Source organism: Cricetulus griseus, chromosome 2 (assembly GCF_003668045.3).
Source record: "Cricetulus griseus strain 17A/GY chromosome 2, alternate assembly CriGri-PICRH-1.0, whole genome shotgun sequence".
Classification (NCBI taxonomy): domain Eukaryota; kingdom Metazoa; phylum Chordata; class Mammalia; order Rodentia; family Cricetidae; genus Cricetulus; species Cricetulus griseus.
This window is the reverse complement of record NC_048595.1, coordinates 368,637,431-368,665,208: the sequence shown is the minus strand read 5'-3', so window position 1 is coordinate 368,665,208 and position 27,778 is coordinate 368,637,431. Positions and strand designations below refer to the sequence as shown.

The 27,778-nt window shown below is 46.8% G+C and overlaps 1 protein-coding gene across 1 annotated transcript; it reads right to left on the bottom strand.

The window, feature by feature from the left end:
* Nucleotides 1–186: 186 nt before the first annotated feature.
* On the bottom strand, nt 187–26,096 carry Zdhhc11b (zinc finger DHHC-type containing 11B). The gene is made up of 8 exons (XM_027400025.2): nt 25,818–26,096; nt 17,464–17,642; nt 16,604–16,705; nt 14,453–14,577; nt 12,621–12,776; nt 7,158–7,270; nt 4,232–4,272; nt 187–277 (listed from the first exon to the last, which is right to left on the bottom strand). The coding sequence occupies exons 1-8, from the start codon at nt 26,094–26,096 to the stop codon at nt 187–189; spliced, it is 1,086 nt and encodes a 361-aa protein (XP_027255826.1).
* Nucleotides 26,097–27,778: the final 1,682 nt, after the last annotated feature.

Below are 27,778 nucleotides of genomic sequence, written 5' to 3'. Positions count from 1 at the left end.
TATGGTTGAGAACTTCCCTACATTTTCCTTCTGTTTCTTACTTTTGTTCCTACCCGAGTTCCATTCCACAGCTGTAAAACTTGCAGGAGTTCAATGCATTGCTCTCTTCGGGTTGGGGGGAGCTGTGGACCTACAGGTGATGTAGGCCTGTGTCCTGGAGGCCCAGTCAGCACTCTATACTCACCTTTACTGTGGAGTAATCTTTGGAGCTGGAGCTATGAAACACACATCTGATTGCTGCGAAAGAGAAGACAGCAGGAATTTCTGGGGCTCCACTCTGAGGAGGAAAGACAAACACATCATCTTGGGGGAGACCCCATAATTGAGGCTGAAGAATCTCATACCAGCTTCTTGGGGCCATAGCCATGTGTACTACACAATGGGAAACCAGGATTGGATTCTAGTGTGATGAACCCTCACTTCTAGCCAGTGGTATACGCAGAAAGGTGCATCCTTATACTGCTTGGGCCCTGTGTTAGACCTCTATTTCATCAGTCTTGGAAAATTGGTAAAAGGTCACACCATGTACCCCCAGCATCTCCGACTCATGGGAGTTTCTTGTAGCAGACCCAGCAAGCTAATGTAGGAGGCTGATCTGGAGTTTCCAGGGAGCATAGGAAGGCAGAAGAATGCAAAGACTCCACATATGAGAATGACAGTGCTAGCATGCTGCCAGCAGTGTTGAGGGTGAAAGTAGGAATCTCAGGAAAAGTAAATTCCAGAAGCTTCCTGACTGTACTTAGCCAGGCTCTTCCCTCAACCCCTCTGGGTCATTCTGACCAATAAGAGGCAATGCTGCCTGCGAGACACTGGAAAGCCCAGCTCTGTGTGGAGACAATGAGTGTGTGCTAATGTCTTCTGCAGCACGAGAAAACCAATTCATACCACATGGAAGGCGGCAGCTGACCGGAACTCCCTCAAAGTCAAACAAGAACATTCTTCCTATGTGAAATCTCAGTCTTGGTTCCTGTTTGCTTTCCAACTCTATCCATCTATTTCATGGAATATTTCATAACAGATACAGATGCCAGAGGAGATATTCCCAGTACATGAATGGCCTCCTGACCATTAGAAAAAGTTCTCTGTGAAGTTGGGGCCAGAATACTCCACTAACCAGTAGCTATAATTGATTCCTATATCTCATGGGCACTTATACTTGTGCTTGTGACTGGTGCAGTGCCATGAAGGACTATGACAATAACCATGCTCTCTGGAACTTGGGCTGTGATATGCCAAAGCATACCAGTGTCTGTTTATTATCAACATCCACACTGTTAGGTTGTCATAGAAACAGTTTCTGTATCTGAAAGTATGGAGACTCAAGAAAGCCATGGATGTGTCAAGTCCTGGGTGAATGTGTGTGTTGACACAAGCCAATCATATCAAGAACCCCAGAACCTCAGACCAATGGAGGAGCGGCAAAGCCTCCTCCCTGGGGTGAAGGTCAGAGGCATGTCAAAGTGTTCCTGTGGAGACTGAGTGCAAATGTTGACAGTGTGTGCAGAATATGTCTACTATAGCTTTCTCCCTCCCAGATGTTTATGGCCTGAACACTGTCCCTTGAAGAGGCTGTGCCTACTGAGATTAGCTAAACCTGTCCCCTTGATCCAACTGTGTATCATAAACTCTGATTCCTTTATTATCTGCATATAATAACCCTCTCTCCCTAACTAGCTGTATGCAATAACTCCACCTTTTTGTTCAACTCTATGAAATAAACATGCTGAGCTTCTGGGGTGCTGTGGTTTCTCCAGGAGAGCCCAGACCACCTGATGCTGACTTTCTGTCTGTGTACCTGCCTGTTTTTGTATTTTCTTCATTACTTCATCATCCTAGTCAGGTCCAAGTCCCCAAGCTGTGCTGGATGTGGCACTAAAGGGCGGGTAATATTATATTGACCATTACATTTTGAGAGTTGTGACTCTGCCCTGTGTTCTGTCACATGTACACACACTGATCTTTCTAGTACAAGACTAATTCATCATCATGCTGGAAAAGAATACTATAAAGTAAAAATAATATCTGAGGCATGTACTCACCCCAAAGATGAAGATATTTATATCCACAAAAAAAACATGGATCTTCTTCTTTTCACAATGTTGAAAATATGTGGAGTTTAAAAAGTAGGCCCCAAGAGTGAAAGGAATGATTACATTTTTATTTAATGGAGGATTGAATATCTGATGAAAAAGAACTCAAAAGGAAGACCTTTTTGTATCCCCTGGTGGGCAGGAGACTTGAGTGGGGGGACTAGTTTTACTTAGAAAAGTATGTAATTTCCAAAGTTTTCTATAATGTGTATCTACTTGGTAATCAGAAACAAAATAAAGTGCTTTTGGGTTTGGAGTGGAGTTATAGTCATGGCCACAGTTAGGTTTTGCCAGCCTTTCAGGAAGAGGAGGGGAACAGGATGGACAGAGACAGAGACAGACAGACAGACAGACAGACAGACAGACAGACAGACAGACAGACAGACACAGAGAGAGAGATCTGGAAGTCTGCTTAAAAGTTAAGATTGGACAGCATTTCAAGCCAACATTCACACTGATTTGGTTACACAATAGTATTGCCAATCAAGTTTCTAAGAAAGCCAATTTAGTCCAAATAGTTATTTAAAAGAAAATGATTTTTTCAGAATAAGTTGTCCTCACTGACCAAAAGATGGGGCAAAAAACTAAAGCAACTCTCAGTATTTTCATATATGAAGTGTAAATCTTCAGCTATGTTTTGAGACCTGAAGTACCTCTGACCCTGAGCTGCAGGGAGGAATAGGCTGACTAGTTTGTCCTCTCTGAACAAACACCAGCTTTTCCTCAAGAAAAGGGAGTATATATTTCTCAGAGGCTCATGAAGAATGAATCCTCTCTCCACCAGACATGAGTGGAGATTCTCTCTTCCATCTCCTATTTTATCCCTACTTCTGGCCTGCTACCTCTTGGTACCTTCCATGGAGAGGCCTGTGGCTTTTCCCTCAGAAGAATAGCTTCCTGTGCTCATGACAGAGTCCCCTGAGGCTTGGCCATCAGGGAAACAGCTAGAGAAGCAGATCTAAGGATGTCCTGGGCAGGACCCAGAGTAGCTGCTTCTAGCCTGCTCACCAGACATGGTCACCTGCAGCATTCTGGCTGGGGGACCATGACTGATGGCTGGGTAGGGGTATGCATATGTGTGTCTGTCTGAGGAGGCTCAAGTGAATGCCTAATTATTTTTGCTTTAATGTGTATTAATAGACCCTGGAGATGAGGTGAGAGAGTAAAAATGCAACATCCACAAACCTGAAAATACTTTGTATGGTAACTCCTCAAAATACACATGCATTTGTGCCTATAGTGTGATGAGGAAAGCACAACAGAAAACCAAGGTGGAACATTCAGTTAGTGTGCATAACCATGTCTCAATTACAGTTTTTCTTGGCTATACAAAAAGTTTTTTCATGAGGACACAGAACACTATAAAATGTGTGTCTCCTCTCTGTGTTAGGGTCAATTGGTTCTGGTGGCATGTGCCTTGCTCTCAGGCAGAGCTGTCACTAGGGAGCATTCTTACTCAACATCTCGTTGACTCAAGATTGAATTGAATGACAAGCTCTGACTCTCGGGATCTTATCATCTAAGCCAAACACTGTTGGGGACTGATAGGGACACATCTGCCTGCATGGCTATCCATGGATGTAGAAAATAAGCTGGGGAAACAGCTTAGTGGGTAAAGCTCTTGTCCTGCAAGCATGAGGGTATGAACTTCATCCCTAGCACCCAAGTGAAAGGCTGCTGTCATTGCAGCACTGGGGGAGCAGATCCTAGAGTTCATTGGCCTGCCAATCTAGCTAAGTCAGAGAGCACCTGGTGGTGTGGGCCTGGAGGAAATAGAGCGACAAATATGGAAACAGAGAAACTGGGTCTCAAAAAGTAAAACGGAAAGCAACCAAGGGAGACATCAATCTTTGGCCTCCATACATATGTGCACACACAGGCACAGGCACTTGAGCTCTCATGCACCCAAAGAAGCAGCCTTGCTCATGCATTAGTACAGCTGTGAAGGAAATTTCCCAGTGTGTACAACAACATAAACCACTATCAATGTCAGTAAGCAACGTGAAACAACCATACTTTACATTATGCCATCCCTTCATTTAAAATATCACACCACAAATGAACTACTCTCTAAAGCCCTTTGGAGTGAAGACGCCATAGCCATTTTTCAGATAAGACACCACCAGGAAGCTACCACTCACCTCGGTGAGGTCTGAGACCAGCTCGAGTTGTTACTCTTTTCCTGTAGAGCAAATGAAAATGTACAAGTGAGACGAGAAGCTACTTATGACGGGCGTCCTGCCTGCTACTCATGAGAGTCTGTCTTCAGTTTTGACAGACAGCACCTGGGAAGGTCATCACGAGGACAGTTCCCTTCCTCAGGCAGCACACTTCCTCAGAACCATTTTTATGTGCACATGTTTTCCTTTCTCCATGGCTAGGCAGGCAAGGGACTGACAGCTAACCAGGTGGTAACATTTATGCAGCTTTCTGAGTGCCACTTACTGTTTTTACCACTGGTGAGTTTATATTCTTTCCCATTTCACCTCTGCTCCTTGGGATGAGCTTTCTGGTCCCTCCGCCCTGTCACTGACATCGGTACTGACAGATATTTTGGTGGGGGTTAGCCAGTGGGTATGTGGGTATCTTGGTCTTATTAAATGATGTCTACCATTTTCCATAGGCTTCCTCGCCATCTGTGCTCTCCTTAGCAAAGGATTTGGTCAAACCTAGGGCCATTTCATTAGAAAGATTTTAGCATTTTTAGTACAAGTGTGTGGTTTAGAAACGGCTTAGCAATGGCTTGCATTTTCTTTTCTTTTCTTTTTCTTTTTTAAAAAGATTTATTCATTTATTATGTATACAATGTTCTGCCTCCACGTGTGCCTGCACGCCAGAAGAGGGCACCAGATCTCATTACGGATGGTTGTGAGTCACCATGTGGTTGCTGGGAATTGAACTCAGGACCTCTGAAAGAGCAGTCAGTGCTCTTGACCTCTGAGCCATTTCTTCAGCTCCCCGAATTTTATTTTCTTAATGACAATTTTTGAAAAGAAAATTTTACATTTCATAAATTCTCATTGTGTCATTTATCTAGACATTGATTTCATTGTTGCATTGGTGGCGATTGCTGAGTTCAAGGTGACAGAGATTTGTTTTCTCTAGAAATGTCATAATTGCCTCTCAAACATAGACCTATAGTTGGCTTTGGATTTTCTGCAGGGATAAAGAAAAACTCAAAATGATTTTCAGTCTTGGTTGTTTTCGGTTCAGGGCCAGCACTTCTCCCCAGTTAGCCTTGTTATCTTTGTTCAACACAAGCTCGTCAGAAATGAAAGGTGCCATTTTGGGCCCTTACTGCATTCATCTGGTATAAGGCTGTTATAAAGCTGTTAAGCTACTAGTTTGCACATTTTTAAGGATTATGTTGCCTATAAACAGTTTCCTGTGGTTCACTGTATGCCTTAAGCTATCATTGCACTGGCTTTAGTATGATATCAAAGGTGGTGAGAGTGGATGCCCTCACCTGTTCTTAGGTGAGGGAGGGGCACGGGGAGGTCACTTTTTCACCATATAAGCGGCAGACTAATGAGCTCTTCATAGTTTTCATTTTATTCTTGGGTTGTGGGTATTTGTTTTAACCGAAAGTAGGGTTTTAACAGAGTCCACATTTATTTTCTGTATGGGTTGATATGATTAAAAGGTTCTTAACCCTAGCCAGGTGATGGTGGCACACACCTTTAGTCCCAGCATTCTGGAGGCAGAGGTAGGAGGATCTCTGTGAGTTTGAGACCAGTCTGGTCTACAAGAGCTAGTTCTAGTACAGGCTCCAAAGCCACAGAGAAACCCTGTCTCAAAAACAAACAAACAAACAAACTAAAACATTCTTAACCCTTATTCTATTATTATTTTATTACAATAATTGATTTACAGATGTTAAACAAATCACATCACTTGGTGTACAAACAATCCTATGTGTGCAAGCCTATATGTGTTGGTTTGATAACGTTTTATGCATTTTGCTTGCATTTACTGAATATCTTTGGCTCACTATAGTCTTCTCTTGTGCTGATATTTTCTGGCTTTAGTATCAAGTTAATCCTGGTGTCACTCAGTGGGTTACTCACTCCTCTGTGATCTGAGTTTGTGTGCAACTGCTTTCTTCCTCCTCCTCCTTTTGTTTTTATTGAGAATTTCATGCAATATATTTTGATCAAACTCTTTCCTCTCCTCCAACTTCTCCCAGATTCCCTTCAACTTCATGTTCTTTCTCTCTCTTAAAAAAAAACAAAACAAAAACAAAAATCAAAAGAACATGCACACAATATGAAAGAAAGAAATGTAGACTGGTTTATGTTGGCTAACTACTCCTGAGGATGAAGCCTGGCCAGGAGTGTGGTTGAGACAGAGATACTGCACCACACAGACACACCACACAAACGCATAGTACACTTCACACACCACACAGTCACACCACACCAGACACTAGACACCACATGGACACATCACACAAACATACCAACACCTCACACGCAATACGCAACACACTACATGCCACATAGACACAGCAGACAAATATACCAACATCTCACACACCATACACCCCACACATACCATTTACCACCCAAACACAACTGATATACAAAGACATACCACATACCACACAGATGTATCACATACCACATACAACATATTGACATACCACCTAATGCTCCATATGCCACATAAACACACTACACAAAAACATCACACAGCACAAAGACACATCACACACCATACACATGCAGTACACATTACACACTTAACATATATACATTATATGTCATACATAGATGCCAAATCATACATTGACACAACCCAAACTACACTTACGGCATGCACTACATACATTGCATAGCACATAGAAACACATACCATACGTGAGCACATATGCACATACACATTACACACTATGCAGACATACACACTAAGTACCATACGTACGCAGACACTCTACACACGACAGACTTCCAATGGGTCTTAGGACAGTAGCAGCCATGAAACTCAGTGCAAAGCTGGGATGTATAGGGTACATCTGCACACTGGGCTCAGCCCTCCCATGAGTATGACACAGAAGGACAAGCACACCTGGGAACTGGTCCCCTTTTTCCGTACAGATGGATCCTTTTTTTCTGCTGAATGTGAATTCTTCTGGAATCGGGTCTTCATCATATAGTCAAATGTGCTCAGGTTCTTGGCAACTGCAAGGGGGGAGGGGCAGGCAGGAAAGGACAGGGTCATCCAACAGCCATGCACAATGTCACATAGCACCCCATATACAATGCACAGGCCACCTTTCATGGGAGTGACTGCCTTTCATGTCCCAAGACCAGGAGGAGGAACAGGTATGTCAGACCAGACAAGCTATGCTCTGCACATTTTATGAGTGACAGGACCTGACTGTTCCCTGTTGCCCAAATTAAAGCCTCTAATTAAGCACAGAGGTGGGGTATCCCAGAGGAGCTGGACTGTGGCACCTCTCATGGGTCCCCAGTTTTTGGCATCAGGACAGACTACTCCAGATCCTCTTGGGATGGCTCCCAGAGGCCAGACTCAGGAAAGACTACTCTGTTCCAGGGTTCTGGAAGCCTTCATCTTCAGAGGGGTAACTACATAGGGGCAACAGAAGTACTTCTGATAAGAGTACTGGATCCCTGAGCTGACCCTGCTGGATGCCTACCCAACCTATGCCTGTTTATCACTACCCCGTGCAGCCACCCTAGGTGCTCTGCCTCAGAGAACACAGGACTACCAACAAATGTGAGGCATGGCAAGCAACCCCCGCCCAGGCTGAGACTTTGGGAACCACACCTAGTGGAAGCAATTTGGGTTGTTGCAAGAAGACCAGATGTGTTTTTGAGAAAAGAGCTGTTAGTGCCTCTTCTAGACCCATGTTTCTAGGGAAGGATCTAACTTTTCAAAACCAACACATGTGAGCAGGTACTTTGGAAACATTTCTGAGGAGCTGAGGGGCCACCCAATGGCCTTATCTGTAGCTCAAGTAGCAGATGGGATGGGCTGCCTCATCCCCAGAGGTCCTAAAGAATTTGGCTTTATGTTGTTGGAGTGATGAATCTCCCTAGCCCACCCAACTGTGATTCAGTCTCATGAGCTTCTAGCACATAGCTAAGTAAGAATTAGTAGTCATAGGTAAGTCAGAGTAAGCCTGTGGTCCTGCACTTGCTTACATTCTAATTAAAGCATTTCTTCTTTCCACGGTTTATGTTAATGCCATTCAAGTCAGCTGATGAGCACATCCAAAGCTAAGCAATGTCCCTGTGTGTCCTTTAGAGTGACCAGGAACCAACAGCTAGTTCTGGCAGTGTATGGATCCTGCCCTTCCTCTCCTGGGTTCAATACATTATTCCTCCCCCAGCATGACCACACACCCCCTCATCCCTACATTGCAGGCTTCAGTTTCCCACACTTGCTGGGCATTAGGCCCTTGAATCTCCAGCCCACATTCAAAGTGGTGCCTCATAGAGGGTAGTCCACATGGGTGCATATACTTTGAGATACAGTCCTTGAGTGTGGGCTAGATCTACAGACTGAGCTCTCAGTGAGCCTCATCCGTGGCCAGGGTACTCTGCCATCCTGCTCCTTCCATAAAGCCAGTCACTGCTGTGAGGCACTTTACAGTCCAACCAGGGAGGATCAGAGCAAGGTGGCATGTCAGTGACTTGGAGGAGCTACATCTGTCAGTCGCCTTGCAGGGAGCTCAGAAGAAGAATCTTACAGTGGCACGGTGACCACTGAAGCCCAGTGTAAATGTCCTGAACAGAAGACCCAGCTGAGCTGTTTACCCTGGCCCTACAGTGATGACTGAGAGCTGCAGTTTGGGGCAGTCTTACTAATATATAACAATAGCCAACAAGTCCTGGGAATATTTGATGTCTAAACGCCCCATGTTCAGCCTGACTTCAGTTCTCCCATCTCAGAAGAACACTTTCCAGTCTCTTCACAGCGAATAGCCCTACTATCCTTAGTATAACTCCAGCTGCCGCTGGTTCTACTTAGTTCTGCTTCCAGCCATCTCAGTACAATCTGAGTGCCATAAGTAACAGTAGTGGCAGCAGCTCTCAGTGGCTGGCTGCCTCTGATTTGTTCTCCAGGGTGTGGTGCAGCCAATGTGGTATCACACACAGTACACCCGGAAATTTTTGAAGCAGAGTAATTTAAGTACCAATTCTGTGCATGTCCCTGGCCCACTGAGGATGCCCTCAACTGGAAATATGCTCATGGCCCTGTCAGGCCCCTCTCAGTACCACCTTCTCTCAAAGGTTACAAAAGGAAGCATACCATTCTTTGGGAAATACAGTACCCTGGCTCTCTATGAATCCCCCACCCACCATATAAGGAACAGTGCAGGCATACTGTGGCTCACCATGGGCAAAAAGCCAAGCCATATCAGCAGCTACAGGAACAGAAGTATAGATCTGTGGCCACCCCTCCAAACATATATTTCCAGACAATTCATAGGCCTTTGGTTGGCTCCAGAGCTGCTGACCAATGGAATTACCTTGACCACCACACACCTTGGCTGCATTTCTGGAGAGGAGAGATGAGAGCAAAAAGAGAGAGAGAAAAAAAAGCCTCTCACTGAAGGCACCTGAGCATCACTTCACAGCATGAGGCCTGAGCAATGTTCTCTTGGCCTCTGTCACCTTCCCCTTGCTGGTATACCAGCACAGCAGCCCTTTCCTGGGAGGTTGGGTTGACCCCGAGTACTGTGAACAAGTCATTTCCAGCATCAAGCATCTTGGGGCCAAAAGCTAGTAGGTGGCCAATCTCTTACATCTCTTACATCTGTCAAGAAGACAGATGTGGTGGTGCACACCTTTAATCACAGCATTCTGGAGACAGAGGCAGGCAGATCTCAGTGAGTTCCACGCCAGCCAATGATGTTTCAAAATTAAAAAAAAAAAAAAGTGGAGGAATTCCAGGTTAGAGAAGTCACCTTGCAACCTAAGTTATCCTGGAAGTCAAGTCAGGGACGCCATAGCAGAAGTTCCTGTCTGTGCACCAGGCCTTCCTCTCAGCATATGTAGGCCCAGTGCCCAGGCCTTAGAGATTCAGTCAGGGCTCTCTGTATCTCCATTTGTGAGTTTTGCCAGCATGGAGCCCTTGGTTTCTGCAGTTTTCAGTCTGGGGTCTATGTTCACAGAGCCAGGTAACAATATTATAGACAGTAAGTTACAGGGCATCACTGCAAGTGTCTGCCTGTCTTGGGTCATGTGGGACCTCCTCACTCTTTCTGGTCCTGACAAAAGCTTCTATGATGTGTCTTTGTCCATGAAGCTTGTTTCAGAGGGCAGGCATGGTGGTAGAAGATGAGAGAACTGGAAGCCAAAATCCTGGCTAAATCTTGGAACCAGCACTCCTCAGGAAACATGTGGCTCTTCTGTGGGATTTGGGTCTATGAATGTCAATGACACAATACTCCTGACACCAGTGAAGCATGCAGTATCTAGGGCCCCCAAAAGTTCTGGGAGAATCTTTGAGATTCACTAAGACTCGGGATGTGACTGTCATCATGTCCTTAGGCTGTGCTTCCGCCTTAATGAGCAACCGTGAATGCACCAGACTGTCTGGCCTTCCGGAGGTGTTGGATGAAGGAGTAAGACTGGTGCCAGTTTTAAGCTCTGAAGCTTCAGTTGTGGTAGCTTCATGCATGGGCAAAGACTGTGCAGTCCCAGAACCTAATCTTAAAGAGTTTCATATAAGAGTATAGACAGGAACAGCTGACAGCTCCTGGGTCCTTGTTGCTGCTGAGTGTCTCATACATGGCAGAGTGGGACAAAGCAGATCATTGTGTCTGGCATATTCCAGGGGACACAGCCCCTTCCTGGGGCCTTTTGTGGAATGAAGCCTGTTGTGCTCACTATTCTGGACTCAGCACACTCAGACCTCACTGCAAGTTCACTGCAGTCCAATGCCCACAAAGTATGTCTCAGTAAAGTTCCACTCACACAATGTCCCTCACTGCCATTGTCCCCCTCTCTACCAGAACATAGGTGCCTCCAAACCTCATCCACAGATGCAGAATTGCCCCCCTCCCCCAGCTCCACATTGGTAGAAGCAATTGCCCCTCACAAAGTACTTACTATGAAGTGGAAAGAGAAAGTGACTAACACCAAATTTGTGTTCCTGGGCAGTATGGACCCAGGAACTGGGCAGTAATCTTCAGGCCTATGGTGTAGGTTCTACAGGAAGCATTGGGCATGACACCAGTTGTTGGATCTAACTCAGAGAGAGAGAGAGAGAGAGAGAGGGAGGGAGGGAGAAGGAGAGAGGGAGAGAGAGAGAAAACTAGATAAAGAGGGAAATGATTTCTACATGAGGTCAGGTGCTAAGAAAGATGGTATTGCTAATACATCTGAAAGCATTTAGACACGAGAAAAATTTTCCCAATAAGCTTAGAAAGTAATGTTTTTTATAAATCCCTACTTACAAAAGCATGGGGGAGTTTTAAAGGTAACCCCAAAATGCATCATTCTGAGGGTTTCAGTCACAAGGAATGTGAGGTGTCCTCCCAGCCTTGTTACTGATAAAACAGCATACGGTGTTCTGTGAATATATAGGTTCAGCTGACATAGGTTTTAGACTTGGTTCTATCCCACTCTACAAATATATCTAAACACAAGTAAATAGAAACGAATCAGGTCATTCCTAACAAAAATCTAAAAAAATGTAGGTTGCACCCAACAAGATTTAATTCATGGGTCTTCACTTAATTAGGAGGAGGAAGAAGAGGAGGTGGAGGGGCAGGAGGAGGAGGAAGGGGAGAAGGATGATCTAAGTTTCAAGTAATCACAATGCTGAAGTCAGGGATGTGTGCTAATAAATACACTCACAGGTGACGGAGCATGTTCTTTAGGTTCAGGGTGATGCTGCTGGTAAGAACCACTGGTCATATACGGGATCTTTCTATGGAAGGAGGTCAGCACTCAGCCAGACACTGTCCTCACAGCCACAGGCAGGGTCTGTACCATCCTTGAGGTTTGGGTATTCAAGTTACAAGAAACCAGCACAGCAGGAGTTGTCCTGCTGCCCTCCAGCCAGGCCTCCCACTACCAGAGACCAGAGAAGTTTCATGGCCAGTTCCCCACAGCACAAACCATGTGCACTGGGGAAAGAGGTGGTTCTAACTCGACCGAAACACTTTCTTAGGCAGAGGATCTTAATAACATTACCAGGTGTCTGACACATATTTGTGGATATAGATCTCCTCTTTGGCTCTATTCAGATGAGGAAAACCAGTCCCTTGGGCTTAAGTTTCATTGTTATAATTTCTACTTGGTACTTTCCTAAATCCTCCTGGTCCTAATATCCTATTCTTGCATAGCAGTCATATCCCTTTGTCTCTGTATATTTTAGTCTCTCCTGTACTTTCTGCAGGTTTTCAAACATGAGCTCAGTTCCTTGCTGGACTCACCGACCTTCTGCTGGTATCTCCTTCCTGCAGTTTGTCCTTTTTCTATGAATTCATTTCTCCCAAGGCACCGTCTGCCTCGAGACAAGGGAATTGAAGTGGTAAGAGTGGGTACATACTCAGGTAGAAGTGGAAGACGAGCAGGTGCCCGAGCAGCACGAAGCTGGCGATGGCTAGCAGGAATACCACCACCGCGATGGAAACGACCACGGGAGTCTTCACAGGCACAGGCCACAGTGGGAGGAACAGCAGCCATATGTTCTTAGAGCTGATCCCTATGAAGACAGAGACACATGCCCATCTAGCACCCACCCAAACTGCAGCACCTGTAGTCAGGTAAGTAGAGGGACAGAGCTTGCTTGGGTGAGTGAGGACCGCCAGCCAAGGGATGTGCTTTTGCCCTGTATTTGCCCTGTTCTGCTGTGGGTCCCATGGGCTCACTGGCTGTGGCTGACTCTATGATCCCCGCTTCATGCATTCAAGTTCCTGAATACTAGAGTATAGAGCCCTCTTTCTTGGTGCATTTCTTGAGCACTGTCCACCATGGCCCTCAAAATCAAGACCATGGATAAGGGGTTTCCTAAGCTGTGTGACAGAACACTAGAGGCCTGGACTCCAAGCCCAAGCATCTTGATCCGCATCGCATTCTAGAAAGGTGCTTGGCACTTTCTAGAACGGACTCCTATGTGTCCTATCAGAAAAGGAAATGTTACATGCTGCCGTGTGGATGTAGGGATCCATGGACCATCTCAGTGATGGTGTAAACTCCAGTCCATGAGATTCTGAGCTCAGGCCATGGACTCTGCAGGGTTCTGGAATGGCAAGTCAAGAAGTGACCTCCACCCATACTCAAAGAACCACAAGTCTGCTCCAAGGAGAGATGTGATCCACTTCCCACATCTGATGTCACGGTCAATGGCCCCAGCCACATCACCACCACTCTGAATATCCCTCTTCCCTTTCTTTGCTTTTCTTTTTCTTGGTCAGCATGACAATTATTTAGGAGAGGTAACATTACTAATGAAGAGGCCATTGTGGTGGCTTCCAGAGAGTGCTCTGGAGTACCAAGAAATCCTAAGTGGTTACAGGGAATGCAGAAGCTAATATTAATCTCTGTGTGTTATTTGGGGGCCCTAACATGGCAGCAGAACCCAGGTGGCTGGTGGAAAGAGTTATTGTTACAGGGCTGTGGTGAAAAATGGCCATAAGCTAGTGGCACTTAGACAATACAGTAATCCTGTCATATCTGTAAGCCACAAGCCTGAATTCAGAGTATCCAAGGGTTCCAGGAAACGACCCTTCAATCTTCTTCCTGCTCTGAGTGTCAGGCCCTCCTGCTCTTGTAGTCATATTGCTCAGCCTCTGACTCCTACTTCCATAGGTCCTTTGCAAGTTGGCATTTCCTCTTGTTTCTCCTGAGGACATTGGCATTGGATTGGGGCACACGAGGGGCTTACGATGGGCTCCTTACCTCAGAATTCCTAACCATATCCACAAAGACCCTTTTCCAAATAACATACCACCTTAACTCTGGGTCAGGACTTGAACACTTTGGAGGCCATGTTTAGCCCAACCCCTTTCCCTCTTGTTTCAGACATTTGTGCCATTGGTTTGTGCTTCTGGACCTATTTAATCATAGAATCTCTGAGCTTCCCCTCAGAGTCTGTGGCTCAACATAATAGCCTCACTTTCTGCTGTTCTTCTCCACAAATAGTTGTGTCCTAAAAGATAGCCTCCCACCTTCTCCACTCAGCACAGCTAAAGGGTTCATTGTCTAGGTGCTCAAGAAGGAAGGGACAGGGTATATACCTCACTCTAATCCCTGGATGTTAGGTCTCAAAGGAGCTCAGATCAGCTGTAGAGTGAGTAAACATGGAGGGTGAGGCCGGGAAGCCTAACACTCAGCACATGAGAACCAGGTAGAAACAGTCCCTAAGCGCCAGAAGGGTACCTTTATACTTGGGGTCTGTGCGAAGCTCTTCGGGGTTGACAAAGTACTGGATGAAGATGTACAACAAGATAACCATCATGCCAAGCAGGGTAACTACAGCTGAGGCCACAGAGGAGAAGAAGAACCTGCATGAGAGGAATGGGATCCTGCTCAGAGACAAGAGAGTGGAACGTCAGGACAGACTAACACCCAGCCAAGCACATGAGATCAACACACAGGTCTGGTGTGAGTGACCTTATGGAAACAGAGAACGACAATTATACTGGTGTCTTCCCTACTCTTCCTTCTTGTGTTCTTTCTACCATGTCCTTCACATACCCTAGACAAATGTTGCCTCCTGATTGTATTGATCGTGCTCCACATTCCCTACAGCCTTCTACCCCGGCCCTCATATCCCTCCATCCTGCAGTCTGGACAAGAATATCATTACCACCTAATGGGAAAAGTTAGCCCTCAAGATGGCAAACTATAACCTAGGCAGACAGAATCTCGTCCAGCAAGCATGTTCTAATCATGGCCATACAGGAATCACACAACCTTATCTTCCTCTTCCTTCTTCTTCTTCTTCTTCTTCTTCTTCTTCTTCTTCTTCTTCTTCTTCTTCTTCTTCTTCTTCTTCCTTCTTCTCCTCCACCACCTCCTCCTACTCCTCCTCCTTCTCCTCCTCTTCATTTATTCTTCTTCCTCCTGCTCCTTTCTTTCTTTCTTTCTTTCTTTCTTTCTTTCTTTCTTTCTTCCTCCTCCTTCCCCTCCCTCTCCTCTTCCTCACTCACTCCTTCCTTCACTGCCTTCCCATGCACTGGGCTGACCTCCTCCAGACTTTATTGCACCCTATTCTGAAAGGTCCATTTGTCTTCCTGTTTATTATGACTATGAGACATGGGGCTCTCTTTCAGGGTTTCTGTTCAACTCAGGTGCCAAATGATATCAAAATGCTATTGCAGGGCTAGAGAGATGGTTTGGTGGTTAGGAGCATTGACTGCTCTTCCAGAGGACCAGGGTTCAATTCTCAGCACCCACATGGTTACTATCTGTAACTCCAAGTTCCAGGCAGATGTGATGCCCTCTTTTGGCCTCTGAGGCCAAGAGGTGCCCCACACATACATGCAGGCAATATATCCATATACATGGAATAAAAATAAATTTTGAATTTTTTGAGAAGCCATTGCCTCCCTCTCATGATTTCTTGGGCCCTGGAGAATGAGGGGACAGGAAGTGAAGGTGCTAAGGATCAGAGCTAGCTAGTGAGAATGGGGGGCACATAACTAACAGGCTACACTGGGATGCCTAGTGACAGTGGCTGCATTTTTCAAGCTCAAAAGCTCAATCAGGAAGAAGCAAAACCTACACCTATTCCCCCAGGCACCTCCCTGGATGGATGGCAGAGACTCACAGCCCAGTGTATTGTCAGAGCAGAGCAAGGCATGGGGTTGGGTGTAAGAAGCTACTATATCCTCCTGTTCATCTTCAGGACTCACGGAGCTGATGGACAGCCGAGGCCAGTGACTCTCGACCTATGGGAAGAGACCTCTTTGGCAAACCTCCATCTCTAAAAAGATTTACATTACGATTCGTAACTGTAGCATAATCACAGTTATGAAGTAGCAACGAAAATGATTTTATGGTTGGGGGTTACTATATTAAGGAAGTTTGAGCACTGCTGTCCTACACCCTGTCCTGGTGCCCAATAGCTCTCTGGATTCTGCACTCATGACCAGGGATTTGCCTTAGGGTGATCTAGACACTCATTCCTGTGCTCAAGAGTCTATCCACTGCTCTTGGGTTGGTGGCCATGGCGGCCATGGTTGAAAAGGTAGATAGTCCTGAAGCAGGAAGTTTAGAAGGCTCAGCCAGACTGTGACTTACTGTTTATGGTGAGCTCTCTGATTATGGGCTTTGTTAGTGTGAGCTTGTTCCACATGTTCAGGAGCAGCTCCATCAACACATATCAGAGCCAGCAGCACATGGGCACTAACTAGCTAAGCTCTGCCATAGTTGAAAACAGAGACATGGCCCAAAGGTCACCCTTTACCCATGCTGTTCCCAGCCTGGATGGCCCCCTCCACTTTGTCACCTGCCATCTATTCCTATGAATTCCAGGCCATGGATCCTTCCCCCCAGGTCACAGCCTTGACCCTGAGAGTGCCTCACCGGTAGTTTCTGCTGCCCACGCAGTTGTTCAGCCATTTGCAGTGGTGGTCGAAACCAGAGACACATTTGTTGCAGGAGCTGCAATGTTTGGCTTTCTTGCTCCTGGGAAAGAAATTGGGAGAAACACCCTGATGACCCCAAATGCACCATGGGGACTGAATGTCTACCATGAAAAGGAAGGTGGGGCCTCCATTTGAAGGCAATAGGGTACTGGAAGTCTGTAGGAAAGACAAGGCTATCTTGGGAAAAGAGATGAGTTTGTGCCCATGGGCATTGTTTTTGGAAGACGGATTCTGGACTTCCCCATAGGTAGACTTGTTTGCTAGATGGGAGCCTGAAAAATCTAGGAGTTGAAGGCTGGGATCTCACTGAGTACCCACAGAGCCTTCCAATAGCTAAGTCAGTGTGCTGCCCTCCTCAAGTCCTGGAGACCTTGGACCCCATCATGTATCAGCTGGAACTGCCTACCCTCCTTCCCAGTTGGGGATGCAAGTTTTATTAGAAAAATCACAAGGAAGTGGTACACTTGCCCCTGCCCAATCACCACCACCACCAAAAAGGGCATGTGTATACAAGAGGACATGAAAATGGCACAGCAGGGCCTCAGACTTCATACTGAGGGAGAGAGGTATTGGGAACCAGAAGGCAGAACTGTCAGCCTAAAGGGTAGGGCGATATAAGTGTGGCCTCCTGGGAGGCTGTGAGCACATGACTGAACCCTCCATGGAGTGCCACAAAGGGCCAGTGCCCAATAATAGCAGGCTCATCTGGCCTACTGTGGTACCATGGGTCAGCAGTACTCTACACCCAGACTCCTAAAAGTGCCCCTGACCCACTGCTCAGCAGATACCCCCACTCACACAGTAACCTCACACAGGTGGCAATACTGGTTCTGGATCACATGCGCATGTTTGGACCGGTCGAAGATCGGCACAGGCTCCGAATAGTCCTTTTTGAGTCGGACATTGGTGTCGGCTGGATCGATGGTAGTTGTGATCAAGTGCACGATGAGGTGGAAGATGGACAACCCACCCATCACCTGGGCTGTCAAGGAACACACGGCCCTGGGCCTGGCTGACATGATGTAAGGTATCTCCCAGGGGGACAGATATAGTGTCAGAGACCAAGGAAAGACCCTGGAGCTCCTAACAAGTCACTGCTGTCTGCAGCACCTGAGCACCAATCCCATAGAGATAGACACTTCAGAGACCCAGCCAAGCAGCCCCACTACTGACCACAGTGTGAACAAGCCCTGAAATACCTCATGCGGCAAAGTAAAAGGAATAGGTATGAAAGCGAGCCGTCTCTACCTTGGGATGACGGCTTCAGAGACTCAAAGTAGTTCACCTGGTGGTGGGTGTTTCATACGTAGGAAAGGCCTAGGCTATGAGTGGGACCAGGACATGCCAGCTCATGCAGGATATGTGGATCACATTGCCAGTAGAGTAACTGTGGGCCACAACACAAAAGAAAGCTATATTCACCAGAGACGGGAAGACTAGGCAGCAGTTGGAGAGTACCCCCCCAACCTCAGCCTGAGTTAGAACTTTTGGGGCCACCAGACTCTCAGGCACCTTTGGACTTTGTCCATCTAAGCCTATATGACCTTGAGAAGAAGGTCTTTGTCCCTTCCACCCCTCCTCCTGTCTCTATCATAATATACAAAAGGAGATAATGATCATAAGGACTATCCTCTCTTGCTCTGTCTTCTGGCTTGGTGGGTCAGTATTTACAGCATCTCTAGAGGGATCCAAGAGGGTCCCATGCACCACAGCCTAAGTTTCTGCCAGCAGTCAGGCTCCATTGTGTCCAGGCAAGGCAAAGACCAAAAGCATAGACAGCATAGGCATAAGGGAGCCCTAACAAGGGTTCCAAAAAAAATCAGTGATGTAGGACAAGCCTGTAAGAGGCCCAGATATTGATACAACTTGGTGCAGATCCTGTCTTCCTCACCCCATCCTCCAGCATGAGCTGGCCAGTGCCCGGAATTCTAGGCATGGGCACAGGACTGAAAAGCAGGTTCAAGAGACAGAGAAGTAACTGTGAGGAAGACAAAAAGCTATATTCCAGGAGGACCAGAGTAGGAGCTGGTACAGGGCTGGGTGAATGTGTGGCAGAAGTGGCTAGGCAGTATGCGTGGCGATGGAAAAGTGCCATATGAGCCCAAGTGGACTCAAATATGCCATGTCAGGGAGGCATGACAGACACCCAAAGCCCTTCCTACAGCCACTCTGACCCCAGATAGTACCACCTGGTCTATTGCAGAACAGATTGCAGCTATAGTATAGGCCAGTGGGGCTTGGCACAAGGTCACTCACAGCTGTTGAGCATGGTCCAGCAGCTACTCCCACCCTTTGAGGTTGAGTTGAGGGCTGATGGGCTGCCCTCATGATGATGGGTAGTGGAGAGCATGTTCAGAGCCTGGGATGTTGACGGGTGAGGGCTGAAGACACAGAAAGTCTCACACGGCTTGAGTACTGTCTCTTTCCCTGTAACACTAAAGCAGACCTGTTCTAAAGGAAACCAGTAGGTAGGAAGCCTAGGTAGGAAGTCCAAGAGGAAGTCCAAATGAGATAAGGCTGAGGAAAACTGCCCAGGCCCTCCGTGACCACAACTTGTGATACCCTCACATATTTTCTAAACCACCAGTATTCATACTCTGTTCACACACATATGAGTCCCACTGTTGGAGACTCCTGGGACACAGGCTGATCATAGGGAAGCTATGTTCTCAGGGTGCAACTGAGCCAGGTTCCTTTAAACCTGAACCTGCTCACACAGACCCTTAAGGACAGCCAGTACCCAGTCTTCATGTGGAATGCCAAGAGACCACCCTAGAAGCACCAACATGGCACAGAAAGACTCTGGTCCCATGGGGACTCAGAAGTTAGACACAAGGTCACCTGTCCCTCTAGGACATGGAGCTCTCCTATAAAGGCTAAGTTACGGCACATCTTTATCACGTTTTCCTGTGCAAAGCTTGTCTAGTAGCACTTTGCCAGCAAATTTTGTACCATTCAAGGATATCCCTGTCACCCATAAGAATCATGCTGGTGACTTTGCTGTACTATATTTTGTCCCAAATGACCTGGCTGGCCACTCCCTACCACACACCGAGGTGACATTCCCAAGGGGGAGCCCAGAAGAAAAACTTCATGATCTGCCCTGCCTTCACATAATAAGCCTTGTCTCAGTGGATAGCTAAATGTGAAAGAAGCAGGGTGAGGCATCGTCCATGGAGGCCTCCCTCCAACTCCCTCTGGAAGTTTCCATGTGGGAGCCTATGAGAACCACAGCTGGCTGGAACATTCCCTAGCAACAATCTGTGTTTAGTAAACAAACAAAGGAAGGGCGCCAGCTCAGGACACCACCCTCCTCAGTCTCCTCGAACTAGTGACCTCTCCCTTGTCCTGTTTCCGCAGGAAGAGGGGAGGCCCAGGAGAAGCCAGCATTCTGGTACTGTCTGGGCTCATGATTCCTCTGGGGCAAATTCCGTGGCTGAGCTACAACAGCAGCCTAAAACACCTTGCTTGGTGCCCCCTCTCCTAGTTCACATTTCTTCCAAACCCAGGACTCTAAAAGAGATTGCTGTGGTTAAAAATTGGTGCTGCACAGTGGGCATTGTTGTCTAAGCTGTGTATCTGTTCTCTTGTCTGCAAGGTGGGAGTTCCCCTGGTGGCAGGATCCTCATGGGCCACCAGAATGGTGGCCTCTTTCTCTTCTGCACCACAAGAAGGATCTTCAGGCTTTTCTCTGCCTCTAGTTCCCTCAGGTCCCCTCCACATAAAGCCCTTCCCTCTTCTCCTAACCCAGACCCTCATGTCCCAGCCCCTCATGGTGTCTAGCAGGTGCCAAATGATGCTGGCGCCCCCTAGTGGCTATAAACTAGCACTAAGTGCTGCTGGTTTGAGCATAATGCCAGTGCAGCTAGGCTGGGGACAGACTAGCAAAAGGATTCCAGAGATAACAGCCTAACCTGAAAAGCCAAGTAAGCGGCTGGGGTTGCAGTCTTTCTGGACACTTGCTGGGGACTGAGCTACCAAGTGGGCATAGGGCTCTGGGAAGGAATGAAGGTCTGGCATTTGGGTGTGCGGGAATAGGGCAGAGAGCATGTAAAGCTCAGGCCCTCTGCAGTAAACACAGAACCACCTGACAAGATGCAGGGCCAAACATGGCCATGTTAGGAATAAAAATAAGAATGAAAGCAGTGATTATAAGGCAGTACATGTCTCCTAAACATATTCATGTCCTGACACCAAAATTGGCACACCTCCCTTGCAAAATAGAGTTATCACACATCAGGTAAATGAGGCCAATGGGAACAATCAGATCATTGTGATCACAGACCTTATGAAAATGGGAACTATAGACTGACAAAGTGGTTCAGTGGTTGAAAGAGTTTTCATTGTCAGCCTGACAATCTGGGTCCTGTGGTAGAAGGAGAGAACCGACCTGAAAATTGTCCTCTGAATTCCACACACATGCTACCGTACCTCTCTCCTCTCTCTCTCTCTCTCTCTCTCTCTCTCTCTCTCTCTCTCTCTCTCTCTCTCTCACACACACACACACACACACACACACACACGCTATGGTGCAAGCAACAAACATGCATGCACACACATGCTACACTGTAAGCATCACACACATGCACACATGTGCACACAAACATGCTATGGTGCAAGCAACACACACACACACACACACACACACATACATGCACACATGCATACAGGCACACACATGCACACATACACACACACACACACACAGAGAGAGAGAGAGAGAGAGAGAGAGAGAGAGAGAGAGAGAGAGACTACTAAACATTTTCACAGGAAACACAACAGATTGAATTGCTGGGACAGAAGATGGGTGAACACAGGGAGAAGACTGCATCCCCAGGCCAAGGACAAAGTGACCTAGTACTACTCTCCAGTGCCTTTCAGGGGACTGTAGCCCTGTGTCACTTTCATTTTAGACTGCTACCCCAGAACTAAGAGAAAAACCTCATCTCTCACCTAAGACACCTTGAGTAGCTCTGTTAAGACAACCATAGGTCTCACACACATTATTCCACAAAACTGATGGAGAAATACAAAACAAAGGAAGCAAGAAGGAAGGTAGAGAGTAGGAAGGAAATCCCTTCTTTATAGGTCATAGGTGGGCAAGTTCAGTGGCAGATCTAGAGATTTAGCACTGACTGTAGCTATGCCCCCACAGGTACTACACCCTAATGACAGTGTGTTGTGCCAACACTTGTCAACCTGACAGTCCACAGGTTACCTGACGTCTCAGAAATGCTCAGCCAAGCTCAGACTGGCAGCTGCCATCCTCCACTAAAGAGACAGAGGCTATACCCTCATGTTCAAGACCCGGAGCTGACTAGATTCTGGGTTTAAAGACCCTTATAAAGGACATTTAGGAGACATTAGACATTGCTGAATTGATGCCTGTTTTTTAACTCATGCTAACAACATCTAGTGAGGCTGCCCTGTCTGGCATTGCATGGACAGAAGCAGGGGATTAAGCTATGGAACTGATAATTTCAGTATCATTTCTTAACCCTCATCATGGTCTGGGGCTCAGGAGGCCCACAGGCTACACTGAAGAGTACACAGGACACTAGCATTGCTTTTCCACTCTGCAGACCTGGGGTATTAGGAGGCTTTTAGTAAGAGGAGACTACACAAGGCAGATGCTATTGGAGGACAGAGGGTCTGGGTTTCAGGACACAATGGAGGCTCATTAGGCCAACAACAAGGTCTGTAGATTCTGGAGGACCAAGGAGGGTACAGAGGAGTTGTGGGATACATACTAGGTAACTTAAGAGTTGGCACTTGTCACCCTGTTGAGAAGAAGAGAACAAGACTGTTGGGAGTGCTATGTGTTTGAAGAGCATGACTCAGGCAGCTATATCTTCCTGGCCCCTCCCTCACGGATACTTGAACTTCTACATGGTTTAGTCTTGCATAGCTCAGATGCCCACCCTATCCTGATAACTGGATAGAACATAGAACATGGGATTTAGCAAAGGCTCCTCTTAGAAGAGGGTGCTGATGCCTCTTTGGATCCAGGGCATAAGGCAGACAGGGATCTGAAGCTATTCACCATACTTGTAGTTGATACCTACAGGCCATCCTCATTCTATCTCCCCCAAACAGGACCTCACGTTGCAAGATGGACTGAGTAAAAGTGTGTCCAGGATCCACATGTCTGGGATGTATGTGCCCTGGATGTGTGCATATTCAGGGTGGGTGCATTGCTGAGGGTGGGGTTCTCCCAAGGATGCAACTGTGTTTGGGGTGCACATATGACCAGGGTATGTGTATCTGGTATATGTGCATATGTGTCTAGCATATGTGAACCCAGGATGTGTGTTCAGGATAGAAGAAGTCTTCCCAGGAAGTATGTGTGCCTGAGATATGTGTATGTAGGATTCTTATATGTGAGAAGCGTGTGTGTGCTCACATATATGCATGCACCCAGGATGCATGTGTGCCCATGATGTGTGTACTGGGATGTACATATGCTCAGGGTGAATGTACCTGAAATTTAAGTACCAAAAGTATATATGCCCATGATGTGTGTCCCAGGGGTGCATGTTGCCAGGATGTGTGTGTGCTCACAGTGTGCCTGCCAATGACAGCATTAGTTTCTCCCTAAAAATAAGTCTTCAGTCACTAGCAAGACTGCATGGTCAGCTAGTGTTGGCCTACTCCAGGAGTGCAGGAAATAGGGCCTGTCTTAGTTATGATTTCTATTGCTGTGATAAAGACATCATGACCAAAAGCAACTTGGGGAACAAAGGGTTTATTTCATTGTATACTTCCAGGTAACAGTCCATCACTGAGGGAAGTCAGGGCAGGAACTCGAACAGGACAGGAACCTGGAAGAAGGAACTGAAGCAGAAGCCACGTAAGAAGACAGTACTCACTGTCTTACTATGGCTTGCTCAGCTTGCTGTCTTATGCCATCCAGGTCCACCTGGCCCAGGGGAAGTGCTGAATACAGTGATCTGGGCTCTCCCATATCAATTATCAATCAAGAAAATGACCCACAGACTTGTCTATGGGCCAATACTATGGAGGCATTTTCTCAATTAAGCTTCCCTCTTCCAAAATGACTCTAGCTTGTAAACTGGACAGCACAGGGTCCAACCTTTCGGGGGAAGCACAGTAGCAAAAGGCATTTACAAGACCCAGAGTTTGAACTCAAATTTCTGGGGAGGCAGCCAATGACCTGCATTTCCACTAAAAGGTGGTAGAAAAAGACCATCACAGAAATCTTGAAGTTAGTTGAAAGCAGGAATAAAAAAAAATAAAAGCTGAAAAATTATAATTTGAAAGAGGCCAACAGTAAGAGAAAAGTAATAAATTATAAAGGTGATTATTTACAAGAAAGTCAGGGTAGTGACGAACACCCGCAGTCCCAACATTTGAGAGGCTGAGGCAGGGAGAGTGGGAGATCACAGTGAGCTTGGGCTGCATGGGAGATCCAATTTCAGGTAAAAAGAGAGGGAGGGAAGAAGGGAGGGGAGGAAGGGAGGGAAGGAGGAAGGGAGGGAGGGAGGGAGGGAGAGAGGGAGGGAGGGAGGGAGGGAGACAAAGAAGATATGTTCTATATGGCCTGAAGCCAGGTGTAGTGGTGTGGGTACACCTCTAATTCTAACAGCTGAGAGGCTGAGTCTGGAGGATAACAAGTTCACCGCCTGACGGGGCTACACAGAAAATCCTATCCAAATAAAAAAATCCGTATCCTTCAGAGATGAAATAAAAAAAGCATAGGAAATATTATGAATAACTTTATTTATTCAAGAAATTTGACATTTTAGAAGAAATATTCAAATTTCATGAAAAATACAACTTACTAGAATGAGCATAAGCTGAAACAGAAAGCCTGAATAGCTGTTTTCCTGTTACATTGAATTCACTATCAAAAGCCTTCCCACAAATGAGTCTCTACCACTGAGATGAAAAGAATCAGCCACAGCTAAACTAGGACATATTCTACCCATGGTCTTCAACCAAAGGCCTAGAGGTGCCACACTATGGGAAGTTTCAGGGTGCTGCAACCACAAGCTGTGGTACAGCGAGTGCTCTGGGTTCAATCCCTGGCATTTGTTGCAAAATTAAAGAAAATTGGGATGCTGGCAATAGGGATTTTGGGAAACTGAGTGATGGAGTTTGCTGTGCGCTTTTCCAGGAAGATGGTAGCATAGTGGTTATGAGCATAAAAGCCAGGCTCCAATATAAACCACAGCATTTACAGGTAATAGTTTATGACATCTGAGGTTTTTAAAGATGATCCCCTGAATATGCATGTGAAAAATGGAAAACTGGTCAGCCCTGACTGCTGAAGTGGGTGACTGTGAGACACTACCATACCCAGTCTCAACAAAGCAGCCCCCAAGAAATCACAGTATGGGCCCCTGCTCTTTTAACAGTCGCTTGATCCTGTGTGTTGTACCTCCTCCTTCCTAACCTATGTCTGGTTCTCTCAACTCCAGGACCTGCAGAATGTCAGACAAAGCAATGTGCCTCATAGAGCCTATGGCCAGGTTACGTTCTCACTAAAATGGGCTCACCCTGGGCTTATGGATGTAATTTTCTGGGCCCAGGCCCACTTTGCAGCAACTTGGCACTGGCTCTAATGTGGATCCATGCCTAAAGACCTGGTTTCTCTAATCAGATGCTAAGTGTAATGTTAGATCCCAGGTACCCACCCTGATATACACCATACCACATGGGCATGTCTCCCCATGGTCCTGTGGAATCATCTCTAAAGGCCTGGCCACTCCTTAGGTCTAGGCTCTGTAGTGCCGAACAAGCACATTGGCAGGATGCCAGTTGGAGGCAGCCAAACATGTGCTTCTGAAGTCCTTCCTTATTGGTCTAGCTACTGTGTCAGTCAACAGAGAGGGATCTGTCTGTGCCCTGTAAGAAAGATAATGTGATTGGAATCTGTGACTGGTACTTCCCTTTCCTTGGGTCACCACCTCCAGGACTGCTACTGTCACCTGGAATCTAGCAGATTCTACCTTCACAGTAGCAAGATCACCTTCTATCAGGCAATGTGCAGTCACGGGACTAACTTCAGGGCCACTAGGCAGAGACAGAGCCCATTGCAAAGGCATGATGGGGTTCAGGGCCAGTTCTCTTGAAGACATTCAGAAACCCCTCCACCTCCAAGAGACAGGCAGCCCAGGGCCCCACCCCACTAGCACAAAGGATACAAAATAGGCAGCATGTTTCCAGCTAGTTGGTAGAAAGGGGATGAAGATCCCAAAGGTGGCAATGGACATGGCCAGACAGGTGGTCCAGGATATTGCCTGGAAGGAGTGGAGGGGTGGTGACCAGCCATTCACCCTGGACAAAGGGCGTGGTAGGATCTTCTTCACATTATTGGCTTGGGCTTCTGGGAGGACCCGGTTCCGGTTCATACCACAGATGTTCATCTGAGAGATAGAAAGGGCACAAAGCTGTCTGTCGCTGGGCATAGAATGAGTGGCCTACGATACTGCTTGACATTGTCAGGGGGGTCACCAGGACCTGGGCCAAAAGCTAATATCTATATGGCAGGTTGGTATGGCTGACTAGGCTTGGCAGGAGGTTCCTATCATGACAGGTAGGTTTGCAACCCCTCAAATAGTGGCCACAAGGCTAGGTATAGCTATCCCACCTCTGTGGATACAGCTACCCATGAAAAGACCCCTGGTTGGGCCAGATCTACTTAAGTACCACATTTCTCCTTGACACAATTCTGTCCTGAATGTTCAAGTGACAAATACCAGAAAATACATAAAGAGGCCATCCTACATAAGAACCCAAATTCATCCATTTCCCTAGGATCTTACCACCCAGGACACTCCCTCTTAAAAGTGCTGCTGTGAAGGGCCAGCATTAGAGAGGGGCCTGGGACAAAGAGAAAAGCACAGTAGACTGATTCACAGGAAAGGGCCCTGGCAGTGAACCCAACAAGGTGAGTCCTCACATTCCTAACAGGCCCAAAGTTCAGCTCTGGTATTGTCGCTGTGTGAGAACACACTCTTGCACCATACATACCACACAAAGCTACACACCATACAGAACATACTGCTCAACACACACAGGACAGTACTCCCCACATCAAATGTGTGCATCACACAGTTCTTAGGACCTCCAGACTCCTCCTCCTCTTGCTACCTGGCATGCCCATACCAAGCCCATCCTCTGTCAGTCATCTGTCCATATTTTGCCTGTGATACTTGTCAATACTGCAGCTTGCCTCCCTCAAAGTCACACCCCATCATCTGGACTGGAGTCCCTTCATTCACTCATTTCATAAGAGCATAATTGGTCCTCTCAAAATTTGAGGACTAAGGGTTGTCTGTGACTCTGGTAAGCTGTGAGCTGTAAAGTCACTAGTGAGCTCTGATTTCAGATTCAAGAATCAGTGGTGCTGGGAGCTTCTAGCATCTTTGACTATTTTGATTGAGGTCTCTTGCTTCTATACTCCCCACCTTCATCGTAGGTTTCATTGTGGGACTCTGCCATGACTACTAACACAGCCACAGCCAACCTTTCCCAGAGCTTCCTGCATGTGCTACTCACAGCCATGAATTCTGTCCTGATATCTAGCCTTAGGTGCCTCCCATAATTCTCTTTGAACTGTCCAACACTGCTGTTATCTACCCATTCCACTCATGATCTCCCATCAGTACCCTCATTTCTCAGGAGGAGCTTTCCCAATCTTGGCATCTCATTGTATGCCCCATGGAGAGGTTCATCAGACAAAGACCCTGCCAGCTCCAAGAAATCAAACAGGTCACATGATAACTGGGGTCTCCGATGGGCTGAGTCTCCACCTGTGAGGCCCTGGCCCAGGGACCTATGGGGTGAAACCCCAATTCCCGTGGCCATTGTCTACTTCTGACTTCTCACCTCTCTCATCAGGTTGAGCTGTAAAAGTCAGACACTTCTTGCTCAGTGCTGACACATTAAACCATGGAGGAACCTCTTCGTGTACACAGCAGATATGGAATGCCTCACAAAGGAAGGTTCCACAGCTCATAAAGCCACAGCCCCTGCAACCAAGGAGACTACCTGCTGTTGACTGGGGGACAGAACAGAGGTGGCAGACAAACAGGTGGCATAGTTAGGTGGGAATGGGGCTAGCTGATTTCCACAGCTGGGACTCTGA

Bases quoted from the DNA above. Each gene is read 5' to 3' on its own strand.
- Zdhhc11b (XM_027400025.2), bottom strand. From the start codon at position 26,096: ATGCCCAGCGACAGACAGCTTTGTGCCCTTTCTATCTCTCAGATGAAC. The intron at 16,706-17,463 runs GTGAGTGGGGGT...TTTCTTTCCCAG, and splicing joins CACCTGTGTGAGGTTACTGT to GAGCAAGAAAGCCAAACATT. The intron at 7,271-12,620 runs GTATGTACCCAC...CCCCCCTTGCAG, and splicing joins CGTCTTCCACTTCTACCTGA to TTGCCAAGAACCTGAGCACA.